The sequence below is a fragment of the Diaporthe citri genome (genome assembly GCF_014595645.1).
Source record: "Diaporthe citri strain NFHF-8-4 chromosome Unknown scaffold_2, whole genome shotgun sequence".
In the NCBI taxonomy this organism is placed as follows: Eukaryota; Fungi; Ascomycota; class Sordariomycetes; order Diaporthales; family Diaporthaceae; genus Diaporthe; species Diaporthe citri.
The window spans coordinates 6,232,368-6,260,223 of record NW_025064847.1 but is presented as its reverse complement, the minus strand read 5'-3'; the positions used below and the strand labels follow the sequence as shown (position 1 = coordinate 6,260,223).

The 27,856-nt window shown below is 43.1% G+C and overlaps 8 protein-coding genes across 8 annotated transcripts; 5 read left to right on the top strand and 3 right to left on the bottom strand.

The window, feature by feature from the left end:
- Positions 1–1,782: 1,782 nt before the first annotated feature.
- INS49_007242 (uncharacterized protein) lies at positions 1,783–3,571 on the top strand (the record flags this gene model as incomplete). Its single annotated transcript, XM_043168007.1, has 3 exons — positions 1,783–1,799; positions 2,090–3,119; positions 3,197–3,571. The coding sequence occupies 3 exons, from the start codon at positions 1,783–1,785 to the stop codon at positions 3,569–3,571; spliced, it is 1,422 nt and encodes a 473-aa protein (XP_043029151.1).
- Positions 3,572–3,990: 419 nt separating this feature from the next.
- Positions 3,991–4,350, bottom strand: INS49_007241 (uncharacterized protein; the record flags this gene model as incomplete). The annotated part of the gene is made up of 1 exon (XM_043168006.1): positions 3,991–4,350. The coding sequence occupies one exon, from the start codon at positions 4,348–4,350 to the stop codon at positions 3,991–3,993; it is 360 nt and encodes a 119-aa protein (XP_043029150.1).
- A 370-nt stretch (positions 4,351–4,720) lies between these two features.
- On the top strand, positions 4,721–7,690 carry INS49_007240 (uncharacterized protein; the record flags this gene model as incomplete). Its single annotated transcript, XM_043168005.1, has 2 exons — positions 4,721–5,507; positions 6,840–7,690. The coding sequence occupies 2 exons, from the start codon at positions 4,721–4,723 to the stop codon at positions 7,688–7,690; spliced, it is 1,638 nt and encodes a 545-aa protein (XP_043029149.1).
- Positions 7,691–7,711: 21 nt separating this feature from the next.
- On the top strand, positions 7,712–9,248 carry INS49_007239 (uncharacterized protein; the record flags this gene model as incomplete). Its single annotated transcript, XM_043168004.1, has 4 exons — positions 7,712–7,868; positions 7,955–8,231; positions 8,415–8,632; positions 9,103–9,248. 4 exons carry the CDS (start codon positions 7,712–7,714, stop codon positions 9,246–9,248), a joined length of 798 nt encoding a protein of 265 aa, XP_043029148.1.
- Positions 9,249–11,707: 2,459 nt separating this feature from the next.
- On the top strand, positions 11,708–13,475 carry INS49_007238 (uncharacterized protein; the record flags this gene model as incomplete). The annotated part of the gene is made up of 3 exons (XM_043168003.1): positions 11,708–11,821; positions 11,894–12,420; positions 12,572–13,475. The coding sequence occupies 3 exons, from the start codon at positions 11,708–11,710 to the stop codon at positions 13,473–13,475; spliced, it is 1,545 nt and encodes a 514-aa protein (XP_043029147.1).
- Positions 13,476–13,760: 285 nt separating this feature from the next.
- On the bottom strand, positions 13,761–15,018 carry INS49_007237 (uncharacterized protein; the record flags this gene model as incomplete). The annotated part of the gene is made up of 3 exons (XM_043168002.1): positions 13,761–13,780; positions 13,919–14,807; positions 14,893–15,018. 3 exons carry the CDS (start codon positions 15,016–15,018, stop codon positions 13,761–13,763), a joined length of 1,035 nt encoding a protein of 344 aa, XP_043029146.1.
- A 660-nt stretch (positions 15,019–15,678) lies between these two features.
- On the top strand, positions 15,679–17,625 carry INS49_007236 (uncharacterized protein; the record flags this gene model as incomplete). The annotated part of the gene is made up of 3 exons (XM_043168001.1): positions 15,679–16,032; positions 16,137–17,239; positions 17,325–17,625. The coding sequence occupies 3 exons, from the start codon at positions 15,679–15,681 to the stop codon at positions 17,623–17,625; spliced, it is 1,758 nt and encodes a 585-aa protein (XP_043029145.1).
- Positions 17,626–17,716: 91 nt separating this feature from the next.
- Positions 17,717–18,918, bottom strand: INS49_007235 (uncharacterized protein; the record flags this gene model as incomplete). The annotated part of the gene is made up of 3 exons (XM_043168000.1): positions 17,717–17,834; positions 17,918–18,775; positions 18,827–18,918. The coding sequence occupies 3 exons, from the start codon at positions 18,916–18,918 to the stop codon at positions 17,717–17,719; spliced, it is 1,068 nt and encodes a 355-aa protein (XP_043029144.1).
- Positions 18,919–27,856: the final 8,938 nt, after the last annotated feature.

The following is a 27,856-nucleotide window of genomic DNA, read 5'->3' as shown; positions in this document are numbered from 1 at the left end:
CGCGTTGAAATACACCTCGTCTCAGTCGCCTGGGATACACTCGGCCTTGTAGGTGCAGCTGTTGATGTATTTCTCGTCGCTGCAATAGTCGGGGCCTGTGCCACAGACATTGTTCAGGCCACAGCAGCCAACCTCGCAGGCGGTGGTGGCATCACAGTAAGTATCTGCCACAGACAATGGCAGTGTGGCTAAGCCAGCCAGCAAGCCAACGGCAGTAACCGCACGCATCCTCTTTCCTGCGCGTGGCGTTGATTAGTTGGGGACCCGGAAACGAATCGGAGGACTACTTTGAAGCCTCACTAATGGATGGAACGTCGCTCTCACGAACTGAAGTCGCTCCCTCCTGTGTCGATTCGATGTGGTGTCCCAAATCTGAAGTATCAAAGAGCGACTCGCAAAAACAAACAGAATCAAAAAGAGAGTATATGGGGGCAATAATTTGCCCTAGAAAGAGAGACGAGAGACACTGCTCAAAAGGGTGGACTGGAGATACTCGGTTTCGCCTTCCAGCCTCCTGGTGCACATGGCGACGTATTTATCTTCTTGGATTCCATGTGAGGAAGAGTCCTCTCAAGCATGCCAGAGGGTATGGCAGATGCTGCCACACGTGGAAACACTGGTTAAATGCATGAGAAATGGTGATATGATGTGAAGAGCCTCACTTGCATCAAAGGAGGAATGTCGTAGATCCTTGAACTTTCACTCGACCTACTTAACTGGGGAAAAGCTAAGAAGGAAGCTCATGTGGATGCATCCACTATGCATTTTAAATGCAGGTCCAATTTCACAGGCGAGGCTGAAGGATCTAGTTTGTATGGAGCACTTGAATACATATCGGAACACAGAAGCCGGAGGCAGCAATGGAGCACGATACACAGGCCAACGCAAATAGTTGATTGATGTTGTTGGAGAGGAGAGGTAGAACTTCCCAACTTGGGCAACCCCAGTCAAAATACCTATCTATGTACTCACATAATTTTAAAAACTTCTCGGGGGCCTCTCAGTTTCGCTCTTTGCCTGGCCACAGATGCATGGGCTGGGCACATCAGTTGACTGACATCAGTGTGAGACAATTCTTGATCAAAAGGCTATCAACAATGAATGCTTCAACATGATTCAAATTTTCTGTGGCTTGACATGGCCACAAAGACTCTCATGGAGAGATGGAATGTCACAAGGGACCTGCATAGTAGGTACAGACACATACAGTACGTACCTACTTACCTAGGCAGGTACCCGGAGTCAAGCATTGTAGCGAGTGCTTGTCAAAGTTTATTTCCACTATACTTACATACCTTGTACTCAAGCATAAAAACTGGGTAGCATTTCAATCGATCTCTGAGGTCTGGCCGAGGCCGTGCTGTAAAGTATCCACGGCCGCGCGGCCTTTTTCTTGGTGTACAAATACGCGCCGTGGTATATGATCCTGAAGTCAGCAATGAGCCTCAAATTCATCAAAAATGACAGTCTCGATCACTTCTAAGGTTGTCTAGACATATCGTGGATTTTTCCTTCGAATCCTTCAGTCGGATAGCCGCGCAATCATCGTGCCATTCATGAAGAATGGCGTTGTTGATACACGATTTTGGAGGCGCGGCCCAGAGGACAGTCGGGTCTTCGACCCGCAGTTTTTGCTGACGACCCACGCAAACTGGAGCAGTGCGGCGAAAGATCCCACCAGAGTCCAGGTCTCATTACCGGGGATGAGAAATATCTGATCCGGAAAGCCTGCAGATGAAAGATATCGTTATACAGGGAAGCCAGGGGGATTGGACAAACCGAATGCGCATGGGGGCGATGTGAGCTTGTAAGTAGGGTACCTAGGTACCTACGTCGTGATATATATCTGCGTCTCGCAGTAATCATATCGTGATTCAGACATATAGACACGGATTTGGTATTTTGCGATGCCCTGCCATGAGACTACCTCCTGAGAGTTTGCCGTACTCTCATTCTCGTCATTCTTTTGCATCCCTCAGCTGAAGTCCATTGTGACTGTCTTCAGTGTCCACGGGCGCTCGCCGCCTCCCTTCGCTCTTTTGGCTTCCATTTTACTGCCCTATCCTGCTAACGGCCATGTAATCACCAGCCGTAGTAGCGGCAGCTTCGTCGGGTTCTCCATGTTTCCAAACGGGACACTGTCCAGTCTGGGCCTGGATCTGGACTCGGCATGCGAGAGTGCCCTATACCAGACCGTCGACTGCGACGACGCGACCTCGACCTTGATGACCGACGGGTACATCGGTAGTTTCGACAACGCCACGCTGACAGCATCCGTCTGCGCAGCGGGTTGTGGGAGCTCGCTCGCGCAACTGCACGCGGATGTGGCCACGAGCTGTGGCGAAGCAGCCAAGCTCATCGACGGCCTCCCGTTTCTGAGCCTCGTCGATATGCTCTGGAGCAACTGGAACCAATCGTGCTTCTACGACCCTGCCACGGGAGAGAATTGCAACGATGTCATTGCTGCGTTCTCCAACGTCACCGACGTGACCCTCCTGCCTACCGAGGATCTCTGTTCCTCCTGCTACCTGCAAAAGTTCGCCCTGCTACAAGCGGATGCCTTCTCGGGCGTCTACGAAGAAAACTGGCAATCCACCTACGAAACGGTCGCCGCTGCGTGCAATGTCACAGTGGCCGACTTCAACATCACCGACAGCGCCTTCAACGTGACCGTACCCACCACCGAAACCAACTGCGTGTCCGGCAACACGTACACAGCCCAAGCCGGAGACACATGCGACGCCATCGCCCTGGCCCACAGCGTCTCGGCCGCGTCCCTGTACCACATCAACTCCAACATCCACAACTGCTCCGCCGTGGCGGCCGGGACCACGCTGTGCCTGCCGCTCGCCTGCGCGACGACATACACGGTGCAGGCCGACGACACATGCACCGGCATCGCCGTCGACGCGGGCCTGTACACGTCCGACGTGCGCGCCTTCAACACGCTGCTGGACTGGAACTGCACGAACCTGCACGCGACCAACCCCTACTGGGGCGCCACGCTATGCGTGTCGACGCCGGGCGGCACGTACAACAGCAGCGGCGCGACGGCGGCGACGGGGGCAGGGGATGATTCCGCCGCCGCTGCCGTCGTAGATCCGCCTGCTGGTGCCACGGTGGCGATGGGCACCACGACGCGTCGACGGACTGCGCGGCGTGGTACGTCCACGACGGCACCCTGACGTGCACGCAGATCTGCCTCAACTACGGCGTCGCCATCAACCTGTTCACGGCGGCCAACCCGGCGTTGAACAAGACGACGTGCGACGACGACCTGGTGCTGGGCGATGCCTACTGCTTGGACCCCATCACCGGCTGGGACTGGACGGGCACGGCGTCGGCCTCTGCGAACGCCACAGCGACAGTCAGCGGGGCCGTGCCGACCCCGACGGAGCCGGGCGCCATTGATAGCTGCACCGTGTGGCATTGTACCGTCAGCGGGGATACGTGCTATGATATCGCGCAGACCGCGGGCATCGCGCTGGATGATTTTTATGCTTGGAATACGGAGGTTGGTGATGATTGCAGCGACTTGTGGCTTAACTACTATGTCTGCGTCGGAGTGTGAGACTGGGGACGTGGATGCTGTCGAGGAAGTTTTGCTGTTGGTAAAGCGTTCATCTCGGTCGAGGTCTGCTTAATATCATAATTGTTTCTCGATATTGCATTGCGGCCGTACCCACCCGCGGTATCAACATACCCACTTATGCAGTGTAACCAAGCCGCTATCGGACTATCGGGGCCTCTGCCTGTAAGCCAGTTTGACCGTTTACATAAACCCTCCGCCCTGCTATCAACCGATGTCCTTGTGAGGCTACCGGTTAGTAGACAGCAAAGTCAACTGACTTCCTCCTACACATGGCATCACCATCCACTTCCACCCCATCAGCGGCGCTATATTACGAATTTCAGAGGCGAGGGCCGCAAATCCTTCCGAATTGGGCTTCCGACGGCGAGGGTGCACTGCATGGCCACGACGGCGCAGTTCTATACGAAACAGAATATTCCAGCCTGCCTCGCTCCATCATCAAGCGCAACGATGTCATCCTCTTGAGAAGGTAACTGGCAATACACCCGTCGTCGCTTGGGCCTGCCGAGATACCGCTGGAGGATCCCTTCTGGACCGCCGCCGCCCGTGGAAGCACCGATGCCCTCGATGCGATGCTGCAGCATTGGGCTGCCAACCCCGATGCAGTCCTGGCCCCTGATGCACGAGGCTTCAGGCTTCTTCATGTCGCCTGCGCACATGCTCAGCTGCCTACGGTGCGTTTCATAATTGACGACCGCCCTCCCTGGGCGAGTCGGTTCGGAGACGCGACCGCCATCGCTGTAGAGCGTGATGCTCATGGCCAAACAGCCATTCTCTCGGCTGCATCATGGTATCGTCATGGCCAACAGCTCGAGAACAATGACTCGGAGGAGGTGATGCGTCTGCTTCTCTCCAAGGGCGCGTGTGCTACCGATACTACCGTCTTCCCCCCTGGCAACACCGAGCCGCTGCAGCCGCTCACTATGGTCGCCAGCCTCCCTACGGAAGACCAACCGTTAGACACAGTCCTGAGTCTTGCAGTCTCGGGTGCCAGTGATGACATGATCAGACGCCTGGTTGATGGGGGGTGCTGATGTCCACGCCAAAACCATCTATGTCGATACCAATGGTCTCTTCGGAGGGAAGTGCGATGTTGCGTGAGACGTCACACCACTCCACATTGCAAGCATGTTCGCCAACGCTAACGGAATCCAGGCAATGCGTGACCGCCGAGCGGATGGAGTCGAATGGAGAGACATGGTATCGTACAGCGACAGTCACGGCCGCATGCCCCTCCACTGGGCGGCCGGTGGCCTCGAGGCCAAGGTCACTCCAGACGACATCCTGCGCACCATGGGGCTCCTTCTGGGCGACAACGCCGCCGAGACGGTCAGTGCCCCCGACGCGCAGGGCGACACACCACTGCACTATGCCGTGCGCAGCAGCGTCGGCGGCGCGCCCGAGATAAGCTACCAGGTGGCCAGGTTCCTCTGTGGGAAGGGCGCACGCGCGGGCACTCGCGGCACAAAGCGCCAGACCCCGCTGCACTGCTTGGTCTCCGCGCACGCGGAGCGGCCTAGCAGCAGCATGATGGCCTTGTGCAAGCTTCTCCTCGCGCACAGCGCCGACGTCGGGGATGCGGACGCCGACGGCAACACGGTGCTGCACCTTGCGGCGCGGTCGGCGCAGCACCTCGAGACGGTGCGCTTCTTTCTCGACGAGGCAGGCACCGGGGACGAAAAAGGAGCCCAGGATCTCCTTATCCGTGCTGTCAATGCACAGGGGGACGCGCCACTGCATATGGCGGCGGCACAGAACCACTTCGCACGAGACCAGTCTGTCGAAGAGCGCATCCGATCGCAAGACGAGATGATGAGGGCGCTCACGCCAGAAAGTCGAGCACACGGAGAAGATGATAGCGAACAGTCCTTGCTAGATCAAGCTAATCAAGCCGGGAAAACACCGAGACAGATATGTGAGGAGAGTAGGAGCATGTGGCGGCAACAGCAACAGGATGCGCAACGAGCAGCGACCGCCGGCGCGGGACGGGGACGCGGACGGGGACGTAATCTGGTTGCGCCTTTGTTACCTGATTCACCGTGGTAGAATTCATATAAGCAGACTACTAAACCGTCTGAGCAAAACGACCCATTTGTCCTCGTCTTGATTCTAGCAGCTCACTCATGTCACTGCCACTACTCCATCACGCCGGGATTCTACGGCTCTCTGACGGCAATCATACCCCACTACCATTGCCTTTGCTAGACTTCGGCCATGGCTCTGTCGATGCTGCCGTCTCATTTACAAATATATACTTCTTAATGCGGTTGCTCCTTTGGTCAGATTCCCCAAATACTCGCCAGTTGCCCCCTTGTGAGGTTTCTTTGCTAGGGGAAGTGCCGTTGTGTCTCTCTACAGAGATGGGCGGACTTGATGGAGGATTTTCTCTCTTGTGTCTAGCCCTTATATGTATGGAACAGGAGGAGGCTTGCACGTCTATGAAAGCCGACTGGTATGAGACACCTCGAACGGTGGGTGCCCGGTCTTTCTACAGCGCTTTCCGCACAGGAAAAAAAATTCGCCCATCACCTTCCTCTGCTGTGCATGTCCTGGCCACTTCTGGGCCTGCATATGCAGCGTCAGACGGGATCGGCGACCGGTCAGATTCTCGCCCATCCTGACCCAGACAGGCTGATAGGGAGCCAACACACAAGCCTTGTAAGTGCTGTAAAGCAACAGAGCAGATTCCATGACACCTTGGTTCGTCACATGCTTGTGTTGGATGCCGATCTTGGCGTGGCAGAAACAAGGTACTTCTCCGCCCATGCATACGGTCTTGCAGTCACTGGACGTTTGGTCACGCAGGATTTGCCGGAGGGGCTAGGTTGGGTTTTGATTTGTGGAAGTGATCACCGTTCATTGCAGCCAACACCCCTCCGGTACCTTTACATCACGCAAGCTCTTTGATGGCCGCGTAAATTACGTACACCGCTCTCATAGCCATATGCACTGGCGTACTACATTGATACCAGTTGGTGCTTGGTTCCTCTCAACTGCCCTTTCCTGTGCATCATCAATTGAACTTCACACGGGGTGCACTGTCTAGTATATTTATTGCTTAGTGGTCGGCAGGCTTGCTTCACCCCTGGTTTGCATCTGGACGGAAGAATCATGTTCCACCAAGCGCTGACCGGGACCCAGGCCCAAATGGTCACTTGCACCTCTGTCATCGCTCTCCTCGGAGCAGCATGAATCGCAGTGTCTCAACCATTTTGACCCCAATCGCGGTCTTGTCGCTGTTATCCAGGCGACCAGTGCTGGCCGTCTGCCACCGACTGGGATTCATTCAACCAAACCCTGGGCGGAAAGCTTATACGGACGGTGCCCATTGCCAGCCCCTGCCATGACACCTTTCCTGGAGTCAGCTACGATGCTCTTACTTGCGCCGACATTCAGGCGAACTGGGTGCGCCCGACCCTTCACGATGTGACCAGCCACTCGCCAATGGCGCCAATCTTCGCCAACGAGAGCTGTGACCCCTTCACGGGCCGTGAAGCCCAGTGCATCATAGGATCGTATGTGCAGTATATCGTCAATGCAACTGGCGCCTCTGATTACATCGCGACGCTGGATTTCGCAAGAAAGCGGAACATACGCCTGATTATTCGGAATACGGGACATGATTATCTAGGTAAATCGACCGGGGCAGGTGCCATAGCTCTGTGGACTCACCACCTGAAAGACATCGCTGTGCTTGACTATAGCTCCACTGCATACACAGGGAAGGCCGTGAAAATGGGTGCAGGTGTACAGGCGGCTGAGGCCCAGGCTGTAGCCAACGCAGCGGGTCTCGTCGTGGTCGAAGGAGACTGCCCAACCGTGGGTCTCGCTGGCGGCTACACCCAAGGAGGCGGGACCGGCCCGCTCGGATCCAAATTCGGACTTGCGGCCGATCAAGTACTGGAGTGGGAGGTAGTCACTCCTACTGGCAAGACCCTTACGGCCACACCGGATCAGAACTCGGACCTGTATTGGGCTCTGAGCGGCGGAGGCGGCGGCACGTACGGCATCGTGCTCTCGATGACGGTGAAATTGCATCAGGATATGCCAACCGGCGGCGCCACGCTTTCCTTCACAGAGTCATCAGACAAGTTCTGAGATGCCGTTCAAATGTTCATGATGAATCTTCCTGCGGTCGTGGACGCCGGCGCTACCGTGTACTGGTGGGTCGTCCCGGGTAACAAGTTCGCGATGCCGCAGTCATACCTGCCGAATGGGACGGCACAGGATCTGGAACGGTTATTGAAGCCCACACTAAATGCCCTCGACCAGAGCGGTATCACTTAAGGTAATCGGCCTGTCCTTTCTCCTGTTCTCGGAGCTGAGTGGGACGGACGGTGGCACTGACACCGGACAATGCAGCTTTCTCTTCGAAGAACTACCCTACTTACCAAGACGCATTTTATACAATGAATCCGGAGATGAACATCACCGAAATGAATGTCGGCGGCCGTCTCATCCCGCGTTCCCTCGTCTCATCCAACAGTTCGGCTGCCCGTCTAAGTAAGGCTATCGACTACATTCTCCGCAACAACGGCATACTCGCAGGCGTTTCTGAGAATGTTGGCACATCGCCGACATCCCGCAATTCGGTCCATCCATATTGGCGCGAATCGGTGTTCCTGGCATTCTTTGGCATGTATGTTTTCCCCACCCCATTTGTGGATTCATCCTCTATCTCTACCCAGATCATGCCCTCTGAAGCCTCTGGTCAAACCACCTTTGATAATTGGCGGTGTGAGCCCGTGGGTCGTGTAGAACCAAAATGGTCTCAGAAACTACTGAAAACTTCCATCGTTAATTAATCTCTCTTTTCTTCTAGTATGTACGATGAGTACAACCTCACAGCAAATTATGTAGCCCGACAAACCGTGACCAACGTTTTGGTGCCGGCTTTGGCAGAGTTGGCACCGGACGGAGCTGCCTACCTCAACGAGGCTGATTACAACGAGCCGAACTGGCAGGAAACATTCTACGGCTCCAACTACCCACGCCTTTTGTCGATCAAGCGGAAATATGACCCATATGGTATCCTGTGGGGTAAGACAGCTGTGGGAAGTGAGGGATGGGATATTGCGGCTGATGGTCGTCTATGTAAACTATAATGGGCTTTGGCTCTTTAGCAGATATTCAACATTTACTCGGACAAGATGTTGCTATCGTTCTCCGAGTCCAACGACAAAGCTTTGTAAAACACCCCTAGTTTCACCGAAGACATAACACCGTTTTCTTTGGTCAAGTGATGCCATTGGAGATTGCTTCTTCAAATACGTCATGTGTGTAGATTCGTATGTAAACTAAAGTAGTCATATTTTCGGTAACTTTTGGCACTTTCGGATGTGTATTGTTTGTGACTTCGGAACTCATAGATCTAGAGATCCCAATCGCTTGTACATGAAGCTCGTAAACCTATCCAGACTCTTGACCCGACATGCCGCAGAGAGGATATGTTTGCATAACCAAGCTCAACAAAGTGAATGGAGCTTCACACTGACTCAGCCTCGTTAAAGCCGTCCTTGACACGTTCTGGGGCTGGCAAGCCGACTCCGTCATTAACTCCCTGACGCTTCGGTTTGAGAGCTGCTTGACCACTACTAAGAAGATCCTGTCGGACTTGCTTGAAGCGCGGGGTGTATTTGAGGTTCGGGTGACGTGAAGGTGCTGGTAAAGGCGCTATTGTGTTGATATCCGTACTACAGTACCGTCAGGGAGATTTCTAGAATCCAATCCTGTGCAGCGGCGGGTCCTTACCTAGTGAGCTTCTAAGCAAAGAGATTTCAGATAAGACAGTCTCTAATACGCATCCTGTAATTGCCTTCGAGGATCTATATCTATCCCAAGTACATCGTCCTCGCATCAAACTCGGTAACCTTCCCATCCCAGCCTCCCCCTCGGTCGGGCTTCCATGTGTTGTCCTCCTCGGCTGCCTGTGTCGCTGTTGACTCTCCCGTAGCGGCTGATGCGTCACCTTCTGCTTGGCGTGTATTCTTAGCCTCGGATTCGGCTTTGGCCGCGGATTGAGTAGTCCCTGTCGTCTTGATAGCTGGTTCGGGCTCTTCTAGAGAACGTGGCGGAGGCTTGTTGTCGAAATGTTCGAGTTTTCCGTGTGTGACAGTTCGGAATTCGCACGGCGTACCGTATTGGATCCGTCTGGGTTCCGTCATTGCTAGTTGTATGCCGTTGAGATGTTGGTCAAGGCGGTATGGACTCTGTGAGCAATGCTGATGGTTTGTGTATATGGCATCCGCTTGTGCTGGAGCAGAAATGATCGCAAGTTGAGGTGGATCAAACTTTGCCGTGAATGACTGGAGACGAAGGTGGATTGTATGTAAACGTCAAATTCATAATGTCATGTGAGGAATCGACAAATTGTTCCCAAAGGTAACGATCTAGCAGAGGCTTGTGTACCTAGGTAGCTAGCATCAGCGTAGCGCTTAGGGCGTGATAGATTGATGAGCTAGAGTGCGATAAGAACTGGTTTCTAGTCCGCTGACTAACTAGCTACTCACTCCAACTTCGACCTCCCCAAAGTAGACCTGTTTCGATGCTTATTTTGGGTAGAATAGCTACTGCTGTGCTGGCTGAGGCATGCTAGACGCATAATAGTAAAGAAGCAACCATTTCTATCTTGGCTTGATTCTTCTGAACTTTGGACTGGATCGATTAAAAGTGTTGATACTTTTACACATGTAAGCTGAAGCTGAATTAGCACTTTGCTGCTCATTATCGAACAACTATTCATTTCCGTATCTGTGAGACAGCATCAATAATCACTATAGTGTAGCATCGTGCCTCTTCGCACTAACAAGATGACTTCTTCCTACTAAGAGGATAACGCTTCTGGAACATAGCACAATTGTAGCTGTGTTCTCACAAGCCTGCTGAAAGTCTTTACTTTTGAAAAGCGGGTTGACACCGTGACTAGGAAATGTCTCGGCTAACATTACCCAACCCCAGGGACAGAGAGCATGCTCTATCGCCTCCATATATTGGCCTCTTAATTGTTCTGCGGCATCGAGCACACGATTCTGTTTCCGTCATTCGAGTCAATTGTCTCACGAGCGACTGCCCATAGTATATTTGCCCCTGTGGTCTTTTGTCAGTTGGTTCTGGATGCTGTCGGTCTGGGTTACGTGAAGGGTTGGGAACACTGTTTGTACCCTGCTTTGGTTGCTAAGGCGCGAGTTAGCAACAATAATCTGGAGTCCCGCCAACGCTCAATTCTCTGGAGTTGGGAATTCCGCCTTTTTACTTTTTCGTTTTCTTCTTTCATTTTGTTCGATCACATCGTCACTACAGCTGCCAGTGCGAGCCTGCCGTTTTCTCGTATTCTGTTGACTGCATCAGCCTCAATTCCTCGGCTCGGAGGTTCCGGGACATTCGTCGTAAATGGTACTCCGTACATGCAGCGGCAGTCTCCAATGGCAGGCCAGCATGTGGTCAACTTAATATTCACATTTGACTTTGTTCTCTCTGCTCAGACTTTGACGATGTGAAATTAAACTGAAATATTGGCCCCTTCACCAATCTCCCAAAGTGACACGGCCTTTGTGCCTCCAACGTATGTGAGGCCAGCCAGTGGGTCTCTGGAATTTGGTTTGTAATCCATGTCAGTTGGATGGATCTGTGCAGCGCTATATCCTTGAGGGCTGAACGTTTATCATGCGGGCCTTTCTTCTTAGTTCTTTAGGTGGATACAGGAGCCGACCAAGAAACAAACTGGCCAATGAATGTGAACGGTGGCGCCAACGCCTTTTAGTGTACGGCGTAGTTGGCTCCAACGCGCGCCTGTTGGCTTCTACACCGCCGAGTCCTGAATCCTGCCCGAGTTCCCCGTCGAGTCGCCATATTACTTCGAAGTTTGGTACCCCACCTCTGGTCCCCTGCTCTGTGGAAATTTACGATCCTTCTTGCTTCACCAAGGTTGCGCGCCGAATTTGTGTGGGCCATCCCGTTGGATCACCGCATGACTTAAAGCCAGCTATTGAGACTAAATAAAGAGCACACCCACACCATGCATGACTTCAATAATTCTAAGTAAGCAACCGGTGAAAAGCTCACTCTTGTAACATCGATTGCCAGAAACTACGAGGCGGTATGGCGTTTACTGCGATGATGCCACTTCTCACCAAGGGGCTCATAGCCATAATTGCGATTGCAGTGGCAAGATTTCTTCACCGAGGCTATGTCAATAGGACAAGAGTGAGGTCACTACAGGCGCAGGGACTTGTAAGTGCTGTCTCATGCGAACGTGGTGTGCGGCCTACTTGACCGGGTATCCTAAAACTGACTAGTGAATAGCCAGTATTGCCTCACTCGTTATTGTTCGGTCATTTGCCTATTTTTTCCGACTTCCGAAAGAGTCATCCTCTAGATGTCAACATCTACAGGTTCCATACTTGGATCATCGAAAATTGCAAGAATTATTTCCCCGACTTGGACTACCCGCCCCCAGTGGTGTATTTGGACCTCTGGCCAATTACCCACTCTTTGGCCCTGGTAACCGACCCAGTTGCTGCATCCCAGTTTACGACGGTTCAGAGCCTGCCGAAGAACAGCAGTTTACATGATTTTGTCGGACCTCTGACCTCGTGCATTGACATTCTCTGCACAGAGGGACAGATATGGAAAACTTGGCGTTCCCGGTTCAGTCCCGGGTTCAGTCAGAGGAACTTGACTGCGATCTTGCCTGAAGTAATCGAAGAGGCGAATGTGTTTGTCGAAGGACTCAAGGAAATGGCAGGCAAGGGTGGAGCTTGGGGTTCGGTGTTCCAACTCGAGAAGAGAACGACAAATCTGACGTTTGATATCATCTGCCGGGCAGCACTGTAAGTCACTCGCCAGAGGGCCTCGCATCGAGGGTCGTGAGCACCATATATGAAGGTCCTCTACTCTCCCACGCAGTTACCTTCCTAAGCACGGGCACATGATCATTCCACCGTTCCACCAAGCCCGCAATCATATGCTGACCATCCTTAGCGACGTCCGCCTGCACGAACAAACCCGTGAATCGGACAGCAATTTGAAAAGCGCCCTCCTGGATCAGGTGCGCTTGATGGGGATGATGTCGAACCCCGCGCAAGCACTGATGCTGGGTCGCATGCCATGGCATCGTGCATCAGTGGCTCGCAACAACAGAACTATGCGCGAGTTCCTGCTCCCACAGATACAGAGAAAGCTGGAGTCGACCGCAGAAAACACGCAGAAGAAGACCATTGTTGACCTGGCCATCAAACACGTCGGTACCGATGAGCCGAACGCGTCGAAGAATAAACCCACTGCCGAGTTCGTGGACAGGCTCATCGCCAACCTGAAAATCTTTCTCTTTGCTGGTCACGACACGACCGCCTCGACGATCTGCTTTATGTTCAAACTGCTACAGGACAATCCTAGCTACCTGGAGAAGGTTCGAGCCGAGCACGATGCGGTACTTGGCCCGGAGGTGGACAAGGCTGCCGAGATCTTGACCACGTCTCCTCATCTCTTACAGTCACTTCCGTACACGCAGGCCGTTATCAAAGAGACGTTGCGGCTATACCCTATAGCAGCAACCGTGCGTGAACCGCTGCCTGGATTCTACCTGACGGCGACGAACTCGTCGGTCAGGTATCCGATGGAAGGCTTCGGACTGTGGTTGTCACCCCCCGGACTTCAGCGCCACCCGCAGTACTGGCAGAGACCCCATGACTTTCTGCCCGAACGATGGACATCACCTGACGCCTCACTGCATCCTACCGCCAATTCCTGGGCGCCCTTTTCTCTTGGACCGCGAAACTGCATCGGAATGGAGCTGGCCATGATAGAACTCAGGCTTGTGCTGGTTCTCACAGCTCGTACGTTTGATATCGAAGAAGCATGGACCGAGTGGGACGAGGAAAGGTGAGGGACCAGATTCCGAGAATCGCCTGTGACATTCTTGTAGTGCAGAAACTGACAGACCTTCAGGGGCTCAAAGGCTACACCTTCGCATACGGTAAATGGGCGTCGCTTGTATGAGGTCGGTACTGGCATTGTCCACCCCAAAGACGGCATGCCGGTGCACGTCAGATTGAGAGAGTAGTGAACCCAAGAGGGATGGATCTATGGTCACTTTTTGGCTTGGATTATCTGGTGCTCGATATTCGTTGTAGAAAAGAGACCTACCTGTCCAGCGATGCTGAAGCATCATCTAGAACTCTTTGCCGTAGACTACATTGAAGAGATCGGCACTATTAATATTGCCAGGGCAGGGGTTCACACTACACAGGTTCTAGGGGTTGAGAATATCGCAGTGATTCAAGTACAATCACAAGGTTATCTAGTCTTGCACGCTAATTAAAATCTTACAATGCTGCTGTCCGGGCTTATTTAAAACCTTAATCCCCTTCTCAACCAGATCTTTCATCTCAATCTTGCCAGTAATCAATGCCTCCGGCTTTATCCTCCCATCTCCGAGGGCCTCGATAACCTCTTCCCAGTCACTCTCCTGATAAGCCATCGAGCTCACCAGGGTCGCCTCTTTATGCAGATAAAGGTTGAGGTCCACCTGTGGCACGGGCTCGGCACGAAGGGCGATGTTGACAATAGTACCCCGCGGCCGCAGCGCCTCCAGGGCCGTGCTGAGGGTGACTGGTAGCCCAGCACAGTCGAAAACCGCGTGGGCGCCCCGGCCGCCTGGTCCGGATAGCTGCCGGACCATGGCCGGAACATCTGTTTCGGCGGGGGAGACGACGTGCTCGGCGCCGAGCGCCGCCAGCATGTCACGCCGCGCCTGCGAGACCTCACTGACCACGATCCTCGTCAGGCCCTGGGCGCGGAGGGCGAAGTACACGGCAAAGCCGATCGGGCCCCCGCCCACTATGAGCGCCGTCGACGCGGGGGTCAAGTCCCGCGCCAGGCGCGTCGCGTGCCAGCCCACGGCAAGTGGCTCGACCAAGGCCGAGACCTCGGGGCTCGTCCCCTGGGGGAGGCGGAACACCGTCTTCTCCTCGACGACGGCCGCCTCGGCCAGGCCCCCGTTGGCGTGGATTCCAAGCCAGCCCCAGTACTGGCACACGTTGGTGTGCCCCGCGACGCAGGAGTCGCAGGTCCCGTCGTACAGCGACGGGCGGACGGCCACGAGGTCGCCGACGCGGGCGCGCGTGACGCCGTCCCCAACCTCCGTCACCACCCCGCCGAACTCGTGGCCGAAGACGATGGGCATCCCCTCCTTGGCCAGCGGGTGCTTAAAATCGGACTTGGTAGCTACGGCTTCATCGAAGTATAGATGGCTGGCCGGCGGACTGAGTTAGCTTATGAATTCTGGGCACAGGTGGGCTTACAGACATGTCGCTGCCGCAGATGCCAACAAAGCCTGGCTTGATCTTGACACAGCCCGGCCGACAATCTGGCTCGGGGATATCGTCCAAGCGGATATCCTTAATGCCGTAGTATCGGAGAGCACGCATGATGTGAGACTGGCTTGTGAGATGATATCGCTCGTGTGAGAAGTTTGGTTCGTAGACATGAACCAACGGAAAATGCACAGGGAATTTTTACTGTATGCCGACTCAGCCGAGACGGGAAGTAGAATTACTGACAACAGAGAACATGGAGGAAGAAAATAGAGGAGCAGGACTAAGCTGATGGAAACATCGTGGCGCGGCGTGCGGGGCCCCGCATCCCCGTTCCCATGACATTGTCCCGGGATCCGTATTCGGCTAGATGCTGTTTGCGCTGCGGGTACAGATGTACGACATATATCTTTCTTCGGAAAGGTCGATGACGACACTCAATCCAAGCTGTCCAGCTGTCGATGTGGAGGACAAGCAAAGCTCTCGTGTATGATTACATGTGTAGTCGATCCCCGCTTTTCGCTCGACACTTCTCTGTACATTAGTGAAACATCTCACAAGCCTCTGGCCTGAACTCCCTTGGCGAACCTATGCCTCTTAAGCCGAAAGCCAGGGCAGCTGTTTCAATTCGATAGACAGGTATTCCTGTGTGCGGCAACCGTCTCAGTTGGCCATTGCTAAGGATGCACTGTTACCGTGTTTGTTAAAGTCGCAGCCAGCTCTAATATCTTACATGTGCGAAGAATAGACGGTGTATCGCATCAATTCCAACCAATGGATTCATCGAACGCTCCTAATACCGCCAACGGAACAGTCCCGGGCACCAAGACCCGATATGGCAAGCCACTGCCTCCTTCATGGGTCCCCCTCTACCAAAAACCCCTAGGCACGCCCACGCGTCGCCTCCAAGTCGTCACCATCGGCGCCGCTGTGGCCGGAATGGGATTCGCTTACAAGATACAACACGAGCACAAGATGACTGCGGAAGGGATCGATGGGAGGGAGGAGCCACTGGTGGAGCATACGATCTACGAAGCGAACGAGGATATTGGTGGCACGTGGCTTGTTAACACTTATCCGGGGGTGGCGTGTGACATCCCGGCACACTTGTACGCCTTCCCTTTCGAGGTGTGTCTGCGTATCATCTTGTCTCCCATCTCAGAGGTGCTTGGCCGAAAGCCGGCTTACCTCGTACGCAAGAAAGTGTGTGGTAAGACTCACAATCCCTTCAGCCCAATCCTAATTGGAGCTCGTTTTACGCCAGCGGCGCAGAGGTTCTGGCTTATTTCAAGCGGACGGTGGCCAAATACAGTCTCGACCGGGATGTGAAGCTGAACCACAGGGTCGAGCATGCCAGATTCGACGAGGCAGATGGGAGGTGGCATCTCAGAGTCCGGCGTGTGGACACGGACGAGATGGTCGTCGACACGTGCGACGTCCTCGTCTCCGCCACGGGCTTCCTCTCGCACTGGCGCTGGCCTTCAATACCGGGCCTGCACGATTTCCAAGGCCACCTCGCGCACAGCGCGGGGTGGGACTCACAGGGCGAGTATGACTATAACGGAAAGAGCATCGGTATCATAGGGAACGGCAGCTCCGCGATACAAATTCTGCCCCAACTCGCCCCCGGGGCGGCGCATCTGTTCAGCTTCATGCGCCACCCGACGTGGATCACCGCCGGGCTGGGCTCGGCGGCCATCGACGGCGCCGCGAACTACACCTACACGGACGCCGAGAAGCGGGCGTTCGCGGAAAACCCCGACAGCCTGAAGCAGTACCGGAGGCGCCTGCAGCAGGCGACCAACACGGGCTTCGAGCTGTACGTGAAGGGCAGCCGCGCGCAGGAGGAGGCGTTCGGGGCGACGGCCCAGGCCATGCGGGAGCGCCTCGGGGGCGACGATGAGCTCGCAGGCAAGCTGATCCCGGACTGGGAGGTGGGCTGCCGCCGCGCAACGCCAGGGCCGGGGTACCTGGAGGCGTTCACGAGGGATAATGTCTCGCTCGTCACCGACGGCATCGAGCGCGTCACGGCGTCTGGTATCCGCACGCACGGTGGGGAGGAGTTTGATCTGGACGCCATTGTGTGCGCGACGGGGTTTGACGTGAGCCACCGGCCGCCGTGGCCGCTTATTGGACGGACGGGTGTCAGCTTGGCTCAGTACTGGGAGGAAGAGCCGTATTCGTACTTGAGTCTGATGGCGGCTGGGTTTCCAAACTTCTTCGTGTTTGGTGGGCCCAATAGTCCAGTGGGACATGGAAGTTTGATGAGCCAGTTGCAATGGAGCGCCGAGTGGATGTGTAAATGGGTGAAGAAGATAGCGTACGAGGATATCAAGTAAGTGCCCGATACCCACTGTGAAAATGGTTTTCGACCAAATGCGGTAAGACAAGACCGAATTACTGACTGGCCTGATCCAAAGATTCATTGATCCAAAGCCAGAGGCGGTGGAGGAGTTTAACTCTTATGCTGATGAGATTATGCAGACATTGGTTTGGTCGGGCGGATGTAGGTCGTGGTATAAGAATCATCGCGTTGACGGGCGTGTCACGGCTGTCTGGGGTGGAAGCGCGATTACATACCACGAGATGATAAAAGAGCTGCGGCCCGAAGACTTCGATATTGAATACAGATCAAGAAACAGGTTCAAGTTCATGGGGAATGGAAGGGCTGCTATGGAGAGTATGCCTGGGGCCGATCTGGCATTCTATATTTACAAGTAGAGAACTTCATGAGGAGATGGAAATGATGAAATCTAGACAGAATGTAATAACGCGGTGTTTAGCCGTTAAGTACCTCTGAGGCACACGGTATCTAGACCATACCAGCTGAACTCGGTCCAGGACCCTTCCAGTTGTCCAGTCGAACTGGATAAAATGACACAGTAAGACACAAAACAGCGTACAATGCCATCATCGTAATTCCATGTAGCCTGGCATTTTATTCTGTCAGCATCTCTCCCAAGCATGAAAAGGGGTGTATAGTTCAATAAGTAAATTCAGAAAATTCACTGACCAGTTGAACTCCCCTGAGGCAGAGAGAGCATTTACCAAGTAGACAGACGTGAACAGCGTGGTCACTGCTACTATGTCGAAAGATAGGCTTGCGTCCTCGAAACCTGCGCCCCAAGCCACCATGACCAGGAACGGAGAGAAAAACAAAGCCAACTGTAATGATTTGTCAAATGTGAATGTCAAGACCGAATCCATTGACCATTCCACCTGCTCAACCGCGGCTAAGTCGCAATTGAGGATGGGTATCAGGATGTAGCCACTGAAGCCGAGACTTGGGGAATCGTGTATCTCCCTTAGCTCCAGAACACTGTTAACAACGTAGTCGACGCAGAAATAGAGAAGAGCCGTTGTTGCGACGAACATGAAGAATGCTGTCCAGATTGAGAGCTCCCCTGCCTCTGTCACTTGTCCTTCTGGTGCGGGACTGTGCTCGAGCGTTGCATTCTCCACGACGTGGGCGTTACCTCTCCGGTTGGGGCATTGATTAAACGACTGATCACTCGCGAAGAATGCCTTATGTGTTGATAACTGAAAGAATAGATATCCTCCGTATGCGATCATCAGCAAAACAGAAGTGCCCCGGGACAAGCCCGCCGTGGAAGCTGTGGGCAAGGTCGTTTCTAGGTCGAATACCGTTGGTGCGACCAATCCGCCAGTCGCCAAGAATAGCAGAAGAGTGTATTTCTTTGTAACCCTATACTCATGGACCATACTCTTCTGTCGAAGGGTGGCGTAAAACACAGATAGAGCAGGGAGGAGCAATAGGTTGGCTTGCAGGGTCCCTATCAAGGACATTTGCATCATCACAATCTCGCCGTTGCGAATCAAAACGATGCCCGATATCGCTTGCATCAAGTTGCTGTTCCAACGTGTCAGTATAACCGACACGCGAGATCTGACGCTCGCGTACCTGGCGGATATGTAGAGTAGGAACCCATATTTTGTGCCGATTCTCGACGTGATACCTCTGAGAATGGCATCTCCTAGGCCTAGTAGTCCCATAGCGGCCAAGAAATTGACAACGAGAACTACAACTGCTGGTGCAGATACGGCGTTAACGGCAATACCTGTTGGAACAAAGAGCAGAAGGGCGTTCGTCCACGACCTGAACAAAAGACCACACACTTGTTTCACCACTGAACTGCTGATGATCTTCAGGCTGACAAGGTGGCTGTGCCAACAGTTTCGCATGCCTCTCCGGTCTGCTCTTACAGTCATTGGCAAGAAACAAGAAGAAAAAAGCGCACAAGCTTTTGGATTGAGTTAAGACTGCGAAGGAGGTGAGGTGCAGTGGAGATGGATGTTTGATATGCCTGGCAGCCTGGAGGGAATGTCTGCATGGCTGTGAGAGACTTCAGGCCTTCATATGATATTTCCCAGCTGAAGCTGCGCCCCCAAGTGCCTATTAAAAACCTTGCTTGCTCCCTGTTTTAAACATGTCTTTGATCAGGCAATGTGACTGGACTGTTGCATCCCTAGTATGCGGCTGAGAATTTTACGCGCCTGTCGCGCGAAGGATCATCTTGGTTCCTTTTCAGCCGTCCTTACCTACGAATTGCCCCTTTTGCTTGCAGATCCAGCGTGTCAGTCATCTTGCCAACCGAACTGTATCCACTGAACTCTGTACACTAGTGTAGGATAGACTATGTATGATCTATGTGGGTCCTCAGATTCCGGCAGGTTCTGCCGCTGTCTGTGGAAAACGAAGTGCAGCCCCCCCTGTCGCTTTGGTCAGCTGTCCCCCCCCGCACTAAAATTTGGCTGTGAATGCGGAATATGCATTAAGATTCTCATAAACACCCTTATTAACATTATTACGTACTTAATTTAATAAAAGAGAAGTTATTATAACCCTATTTTGCATTTATCTTTAAAATGGTTAAGAATAATAGAATTAACTTAAGCTTATTATATAAGGAAGCATATGCTTTATTAACCCTAGCTTAAAGTAATTATAGCTTATTTAAATTAATTAAAAACTTATTTTAATAGCTCTTAAAAAGCAAAAGCTTAGTTATTATAACTATATATTTATTTATAACGCTAAGTTATTTACTTTATTAATAAGGCATATATTAATTAATTAATAATATTATTATATATAAAGAAGTTAATAATAAAGATAAAGGCTATTATTATTATAAAATAAAAGCTAGCAGCTTAATTAAAGCCCTTATAAGATAAATAAATAGCTATTTAATATATTACTTAATATATTATTAAGAATATTAAGAAGGTTGCCTTTAAAGTTATTTTTAATAAAAATAATGCTTTAAGTAACTTAAATAAAGCTAAGAATGCTTATGCTAGCTAAGAAATATTAGGTATATTTAAATTATTATTATTAATTAATAATATTAAAGGTAGTAATATTAAGGAGCTAAAAAGCTATTTCCTATTAAGAAAGTTATTAAGAAAAGCATTTTTAATATTATATATAAAAGTTATTAGCATAAAAGCTTTTTTAATATTATTAATAAAGTAATAAAGCTTTATATTTAATAATAATAGGTACAAAGTTTTTAATATTAATTTATTACTTGAAGATTTTTTCTTTAAAATAAAGGATTAAATTAAGGCTAAGCTTATTAATATAAAGAATATAATAATTAAGCTATTATAAGTTTTATTTAAGGTAGGTTATTAGCTTTAAATAAGAATATTTTTAATTTAATTAGGTATAATAAAGAGAATTAAAAGGCATTTAAAGAGAAAACTTTTTAATAATAAAATTATAAAGATGCTTTTATTAAATAAGGGTTCTTATTATTTCATAATTATATATATTTATAAAGTAATACTCTTAATAATATAAATAACGCTTTATAGCATTATAATGCTTAGATAATTAAATATTAAGAGTTTTAAGCCCCCCTTATTAATAAAGTTAATGCTTAGCTTAGCAAATAATTTATTAACAGCTAAGTACTTAAAAAGTATTCTTTTAATTAAAACGTTATTATTATTATAAAGCCCTTAAAAAGGGTTAATTACTATTTATATAATAATTATAATGAATAATAATTAATTACTTATCTTTAAGGCTTATAAAAAGCTAATATAAATATAGCAATGCTTTAAGGGTCCTTATTATAAAATTAATTATTATTATTATAATAAAGGAAACTTTTTATAATAATAATATTACATTAAAACGAATAGTATATATATAAATATTATTAATGCTAATTTAAATATATAAGTATAAGTAATAATTAATAATAAAACTATTATTTAAAGGCTTTTAAAAAAGTTTTTATTAAGTAAATAAATATTATTAAAGTTAATAAAAATAATAAGGAACTTAATAATAATAATATTAACTTTATATATAAATAAAAGAAGCTTAAGAAAGGTAATAAATAAAAAGAAAGTAGCATTAATATAATAATTAACTTATTAATTAATCTTTATACCCTTAACTTTAAGTATAGGCAGAGCTGTGACAGTATTAGTGCATTATGTATTTATATTTATATTAATACATAATACTGTATTTGTATTTGTATTTATATTAATGTATTTATATTTGTATTTATATTATTAAAGGCTTTGTATTATGTATGTATATTTGTATTTATATTTATATTATTAACCTTTGTATTAATTTGTATTAATATTAATACAGTATTAATACATAATACACTTTTTTAAAATTATAAAGTTTAATTAAAGTTATAATAAATTTAAGAAAATACAGTTAAATTTAAGAATTATAAATATATATTTTTTTTTAATACATAACTTTTTCTTTATTTTTAAATAATTATTATTTAAAAATAAAGAAAATTTAATAGTTAAAGAATTAAAAGAAATAAAAGAAAAAAAGAAAAAAAGAAAAAAAGAAAAAAAGAAAAAAAGAAAAAAAGAAAAAAAGAAAAAAAGAAAAAAAGAAAAAAAGAAAAAAAAAAAAAAAGAAAAAAAAAAAAAAAAAAAAAAAAAAAAAAAAAAAAAAAAAAAAAAAAAAAAAAAAAAAAAAAAAAAAAAAAAAAAAAAAAAAAAAAAAAAAAAAAAAAAAAAAAAAAAAGAAAAAAAAAAAAAAAAAAAAAAGAAAAAAAAAAAAAAAAAAAAAAAAAAAAAAAAAAAAAAAAAAAAAAAAAAAAAAAAAAAAAAAGAAAAAAAAAAAAAAAAAAAAAAAAAAAAAAAAAAAAAAAAAAAAAAAAAAAAAAAAAAAGAAAAAAAAAAAAAAGAAAAAAAGAAAAAAAAAAAAAAAAAAAAAAAAAAAAAAAAAAAAAAAAAAAAAAAAAAAAAAAAAAAAAAAAAAAAAAAAAAAAAAAAAAAGAAAAAAAGAAAAAAAGAAAAAAAAATTATAAATAAATAAATAAATAATTATATAAAAAGCTTTATATAATAATATAAAAATAATATTATTTAACTATTTATTTAATTCCTTATTTAACTACTTATTTAACTACTTATTTAATTAATTATTTAACTACTTATTTAACTATTTTAATACTTATTTAATTATTTATTTTATTATATCATTATATTTTCCAGAATTTAAGGATTATGATGATATATATATATATAATATATATTAATATATAATAATAAGTTATAATAAAATGAAGTATAAAACCTTGTTTTTAAAAATACGGGCAGATATATAACTTTATATTTAATATATATTCTTATTATTTAGTTATATTAAAATTTTACTAATTTGTTTCTCTATAAAATGATATAAAGGAAGATTATTTAATTAATTTAATATATATATAAAAAAATGAAAAACTAATAAGGGTTTTTTATATAAAGAGAAAAGAAAATTTATTTATTTAAATTAATAATATTAAACTTTATAATTATATTATTAATATTTAATATAATATATATATATATATTTATATTTTATATAATAAAGTTAAATATAATATAATAATTAATTAAATATTTAAAGTTTTAATTAAATATTGTTTATAAATAAATATTATTATAATTAATATATATATAATCTTATTAAATAATATATATTATTTTTATACTTATATTATATTTAATTATAATTATTATATAATAATATTATATTAAGTAAAACTTTAATAATAAATACTTTTAAATATTTTAAGTTAAATAATATATAATATTATTTTTATAATTTATAATTAATATTTTTAAGCTTATTAAACAACCTTTACTTTTATAAGCCTTATAAGGTTTAAAAACGCCCTAAAAGCCTTATAATACTACTTATTTTATAAGGGTTATAAAGGTATATATATTAATAATAAAACTTTATATATTTAAATATAAGTTTTTATTTTTATATATTTAAACATAAATATATAATAAATATTATTATAACTCTTTCCTTTTATATTATTAAATTATATATACTTTTAACCTTATTTATAAGTAAATCTTTAATAAAAATAATACTTTAACTCTTTAAATAAAGTATATATACTCCTTAAAATTAAGATTTTTTAAAGTAACAATATTTAAGCTTATTATTAATGATCTTATAATTTAATAATTAAAATATTAATTATTTAAAGTTAAAAGCTTAAATTTAATTCTTAGTAAAATTCTTAATAAGCTTAAGAGTTGCTACTTTTTTATTTTTTTAAAGATTTAAATAAGTAATTAAAAAATAATTATTTTTATATTATTATATAATTATTTTCTTTATAATCTTTATAAAATAAATAAGTTTATAAAGCTTATAAAGTATTTTTAATTTTTATAAAGTTTATAAAAGTAAAACTTATTTTATATTATTAGTTTTTATAATATACTTTTTATTATTTATAATAATAAATAAATAATAAGTTATATAACTTATATATTATTAATTTATATTAAAATATATTTCTTATTATAAATAAACTTTATTTTATTTATAATAATAATTATTAATATATATATAATAAGTTATATATTATAATTTATAATATACTTTTTATTATAAATATTCTTTTTATTATTTATAATAATAAATATATAATAAGTTATATATTATTAATTTTTATTATAATATACTTTTTATTATTTATAATAATAAGTATATAATAAGTTATATATTATTAGTTTTTATTATAAATTATAATATATTTCTTATTGTTGATTTGGCTTTTATATGGTTAGTGATAGATAAATAAAGTGTGTAATTAATTTAGTTATGGTATGGAGGGTAGGTTGCAGCAAAGCTATAGCCTTCCCTTGTTTAGCTATAGGCTAGCTATAGTGGTTTATACGCGGGGTATATAACTACTAGCTGGCAATTAGCTAACACTAATTAATAGCTACTATTAATAAGATTAATTTAAATCTTATACCTTTAAATTTATGCATTGCCTATAGCGCACTTATTACATAGGCACGCTATATATAATGCCCATACATACTATTCCCATATTAATAGTCTTTTATATATATATATATATAAATGCTTTAAAATCATGCTTTTCCTTTAAATCATTGCTTAGCTAATTAAATCGCTTAGTTAATATAAATATCTTATTCTTTAAGGGGCTATAAGGGGCTAAATACCTTATAGCCATTGCTTTAATGAATTAAGTGCGAGTGTTTAAGTATAAATATGCCTAAACGCTTTAAGTACTTAAATCGCTTAATTAAATTATTTAATTGCCAATACTTTAAAACTCTAAAATATTTAAATACTATGCTTTAATTAATTAATTATTATTTTAGCAGCTTCTTTCTTTTTATTATTAAGTTAGCTAAGGTGCTTAAGGGATAAATTAAGCCTAAATTAATAATTATTATTGCTATTATGTTTCCTAGTAAAAAGAAGGTTATTATTGCAAAAAAGGTTATTATTATAAGGCTTGTGCTAAGGGCATTACCGGCTAATAAAGAGGTTGTAATTAATAAAAAAGAGAAGGTGGTTGCTTTATAATAGTTAGCTTTATTTTAATTAGCTTAGGCTTTTTTTCTTTAAAAAGCTCCTGTTAATGTTTATATGCTTTTAATTATAAGTAAAAGGTTATTGCCATAAACTCTTCTTAAGGCCATTTAAGCATTTCTAGTTAATTACCTTTATTATTAATTAATAAAGCAATTAATGTCTTGGCTATTAATATGCAATTATATCCTATATAAACTTTATAATAGCAAAGTATTTATTTAAGCTTATGGAAAAGCTATTAATTAATTTTTTAAAAGCATTCCTTTATTTATTTATTAAACTTATATTAAAAGTTTTTAAAAAGATTTTAATTATAAGCTAAGTACTTCTTATAATTATTTAATATATTAATAACCTCTTCTTTATTAAAAAAAGGAGCTATTATTAATACAAAGGTTATTACCATTAAGTAAATCTTATAATAATTAATTATAAGGCAAAAAAAAGGGAAAGAATATTCTTACGCTACGCTTATAAATTAATAATCAGCTCTTAAATCATTTACTTATAAGTAGTGGCGCTTAAATGCTATTACTACTTAGTAAATTAACCTTTACTAGCTTTAAAGCAATTTATGCTTAAGATCTTATTAAAGGGTGTTAATAAGGAGAGTATTAGAAAAAGGGAAGATTATGCTTATTAATTAAATATTAACTATTATTAAAAGGTAAATATCTTAAAGATTTAATTAAGTTATTTAGATAATTAAACCTGTAGTAAATCTTAATTATCCCCCTTAATGGTTTTAAACTAGCTAAAAGAATTGCTTCTTTTGCTAACACTTTAAAGTATTTTAATTAAGCATGCTAATTAAATGCATAAATCGCCCAAAAGAAACGTTATTTACCAATACTTTAAAGTATTTAAGCGCCTTATGCTTTATTAAGTATTTAGGGGTCTTTTAAAGGGTTAAAGGGCTTAGGGCGTTAAGTAAGTGCCTTAAGGGGCATTGATTGCAAAAGAAGGCTTCTTAAGGGTGCTAAGCAAGGGCTTCTTAAGGGTGCTAAGCAAGGGCTTCTTAAGGGTGCCGATCAAGGGCTTCTTATAGCAGTTATAAGCAAGGGCATTGGCAATTAAGGGTGCCTCGTGAAGGGCTTTTAAGGGTATTATAAGGAAGGCTAAGAATGTAAAGGCAATATAATCAAAAGTTAAGCGTTTACCATAAATTAATTAATCTTACTTAAAAGTTAAGCATTTACTATAAATTAAAATAAAATTAAGTAAAGCTTATCGCTAATTTATTTAATAATTAAGGATATTATAAAAAAGCTTTTAATATTTAAGGAAGATTATAATTACTTAAGAATATATTAAGGAAGGCTTTTTAACTAAGGCTTTTTATAATTATTATTATTAATAATTTATATTAATAAATGCAATTAAAGATTAAATATTATTATTATAAATTAGTTTTTAATGCTTAGTTAGGCTTTTTAACAGCTTATAATATTATTATTAACATAAAATCCTTTAATAAAATCATTGCAAATAAATAAGCTTTTAAGGGATAAGATTTATTTCTTTAATACCTAATTATTTATACTTACTAAGCAAGCATTAATTAATATTAATTTAGCTATGATATAAAGAATAGGTTGTAGTAAAGCTGCAGCCTTCCCTTATTTAACTATAAGCTAACTATAGTGATTTATATGCAAGGCATGTAACTGCTAGCTAGCAGCTAACTAGCATTGGCTAGCAGCTATTATTAATAAGATTAGTTTAAACCTTGCACCTTTAAATTTATGCATTGCCTGTAACGCACTTACTACATGGGCATGCTGTACGTAATGCCCATATATACTATTCCTATACTTATTATAATATACTTTTTATTATAAATATACTTTTTATTATTTATATACTTTTTATTATTTATATACTTTTTATTATTTATATACTTTTTATTATAATATATATATATATATATATAACTTTAATATAAAAAGCTTAAGATTCCTTAAAATCCCTATATTATTAAATTTCCTTTTTAATTATAATATTAAACTTATTTAATTTTATTTAATTATAAACTTTATTATTTATATTATTATATTACTTAATAAAATTATACTTAATAATATTATACTTAATAATTAATTTTAAGTTATAATATTATATAATAACCTTAATTATATTATTACTTTATATAATACAGCTTATTTTATTAAATACGGTTATTTAAATATTTTCGATAATATATAAGAAAGGAATAAAATAATTATTATATTCCCGGCTATTTTAAATATAAAAAAAACCTTTATTATACGGAAAGAAACTATATATTCTTTATATATTCCTTAAAAATAAATATTTAAATTTAAGTAATATTTTAAATATTATTAAAATTATACTTTTTATTATAATATAAATTTTAACTGCTTTTATTATATATAACGTGGTTTATTAATAAGTGGGCAGTATTAGTAAGTGGGCACTTTTTGCAATATTTATTAACTTTTATTAATGCTAGCACCTGCTTAATGCATTTAATTTATTAAAAATTAGCATTAATTAGTGCTAACTGTATTTAATTCCTTATTTTTAATTAATTTCGTTAATTTAAAGGGGTTGGCATAAATATAATGCTGGTTTAAATAGGCTAACTTTTAATGGGAAAACTATACTTTATATTAAATAATGTTAATTATATTATTAAAAACGCGGTTTACTATAAACCGCTAAAATAAATATATTTACATTAATTAATATTAATTAAGCTAGATTTATTATAATATAATTGGAATTTAATTAATTAAACCCTTCTTTATTTTTCTTATAAGTTCTTGTATTATATTTAGTCTTACTATAGTTGCCATAGCGTTTTTTAATTAGTTTGCTGTGGATTGCTTCTTTAGTATTATTACTTATTTTATTAGCTAGCCGCTTTCCCTTTTATTTTTCTTAAATAAAAGCTTAAGATTCCTTAATTATAAGTGCTTTTTTAAGTTATACTTAGGTTCTTTTAATTCTTTGGCATTTAATAAGTATTATATTAACATCTTAAAGCATATGGATTTACTTGCTTATTATAATAAGTAAGTGCGTTATTACTTATGCACTCTT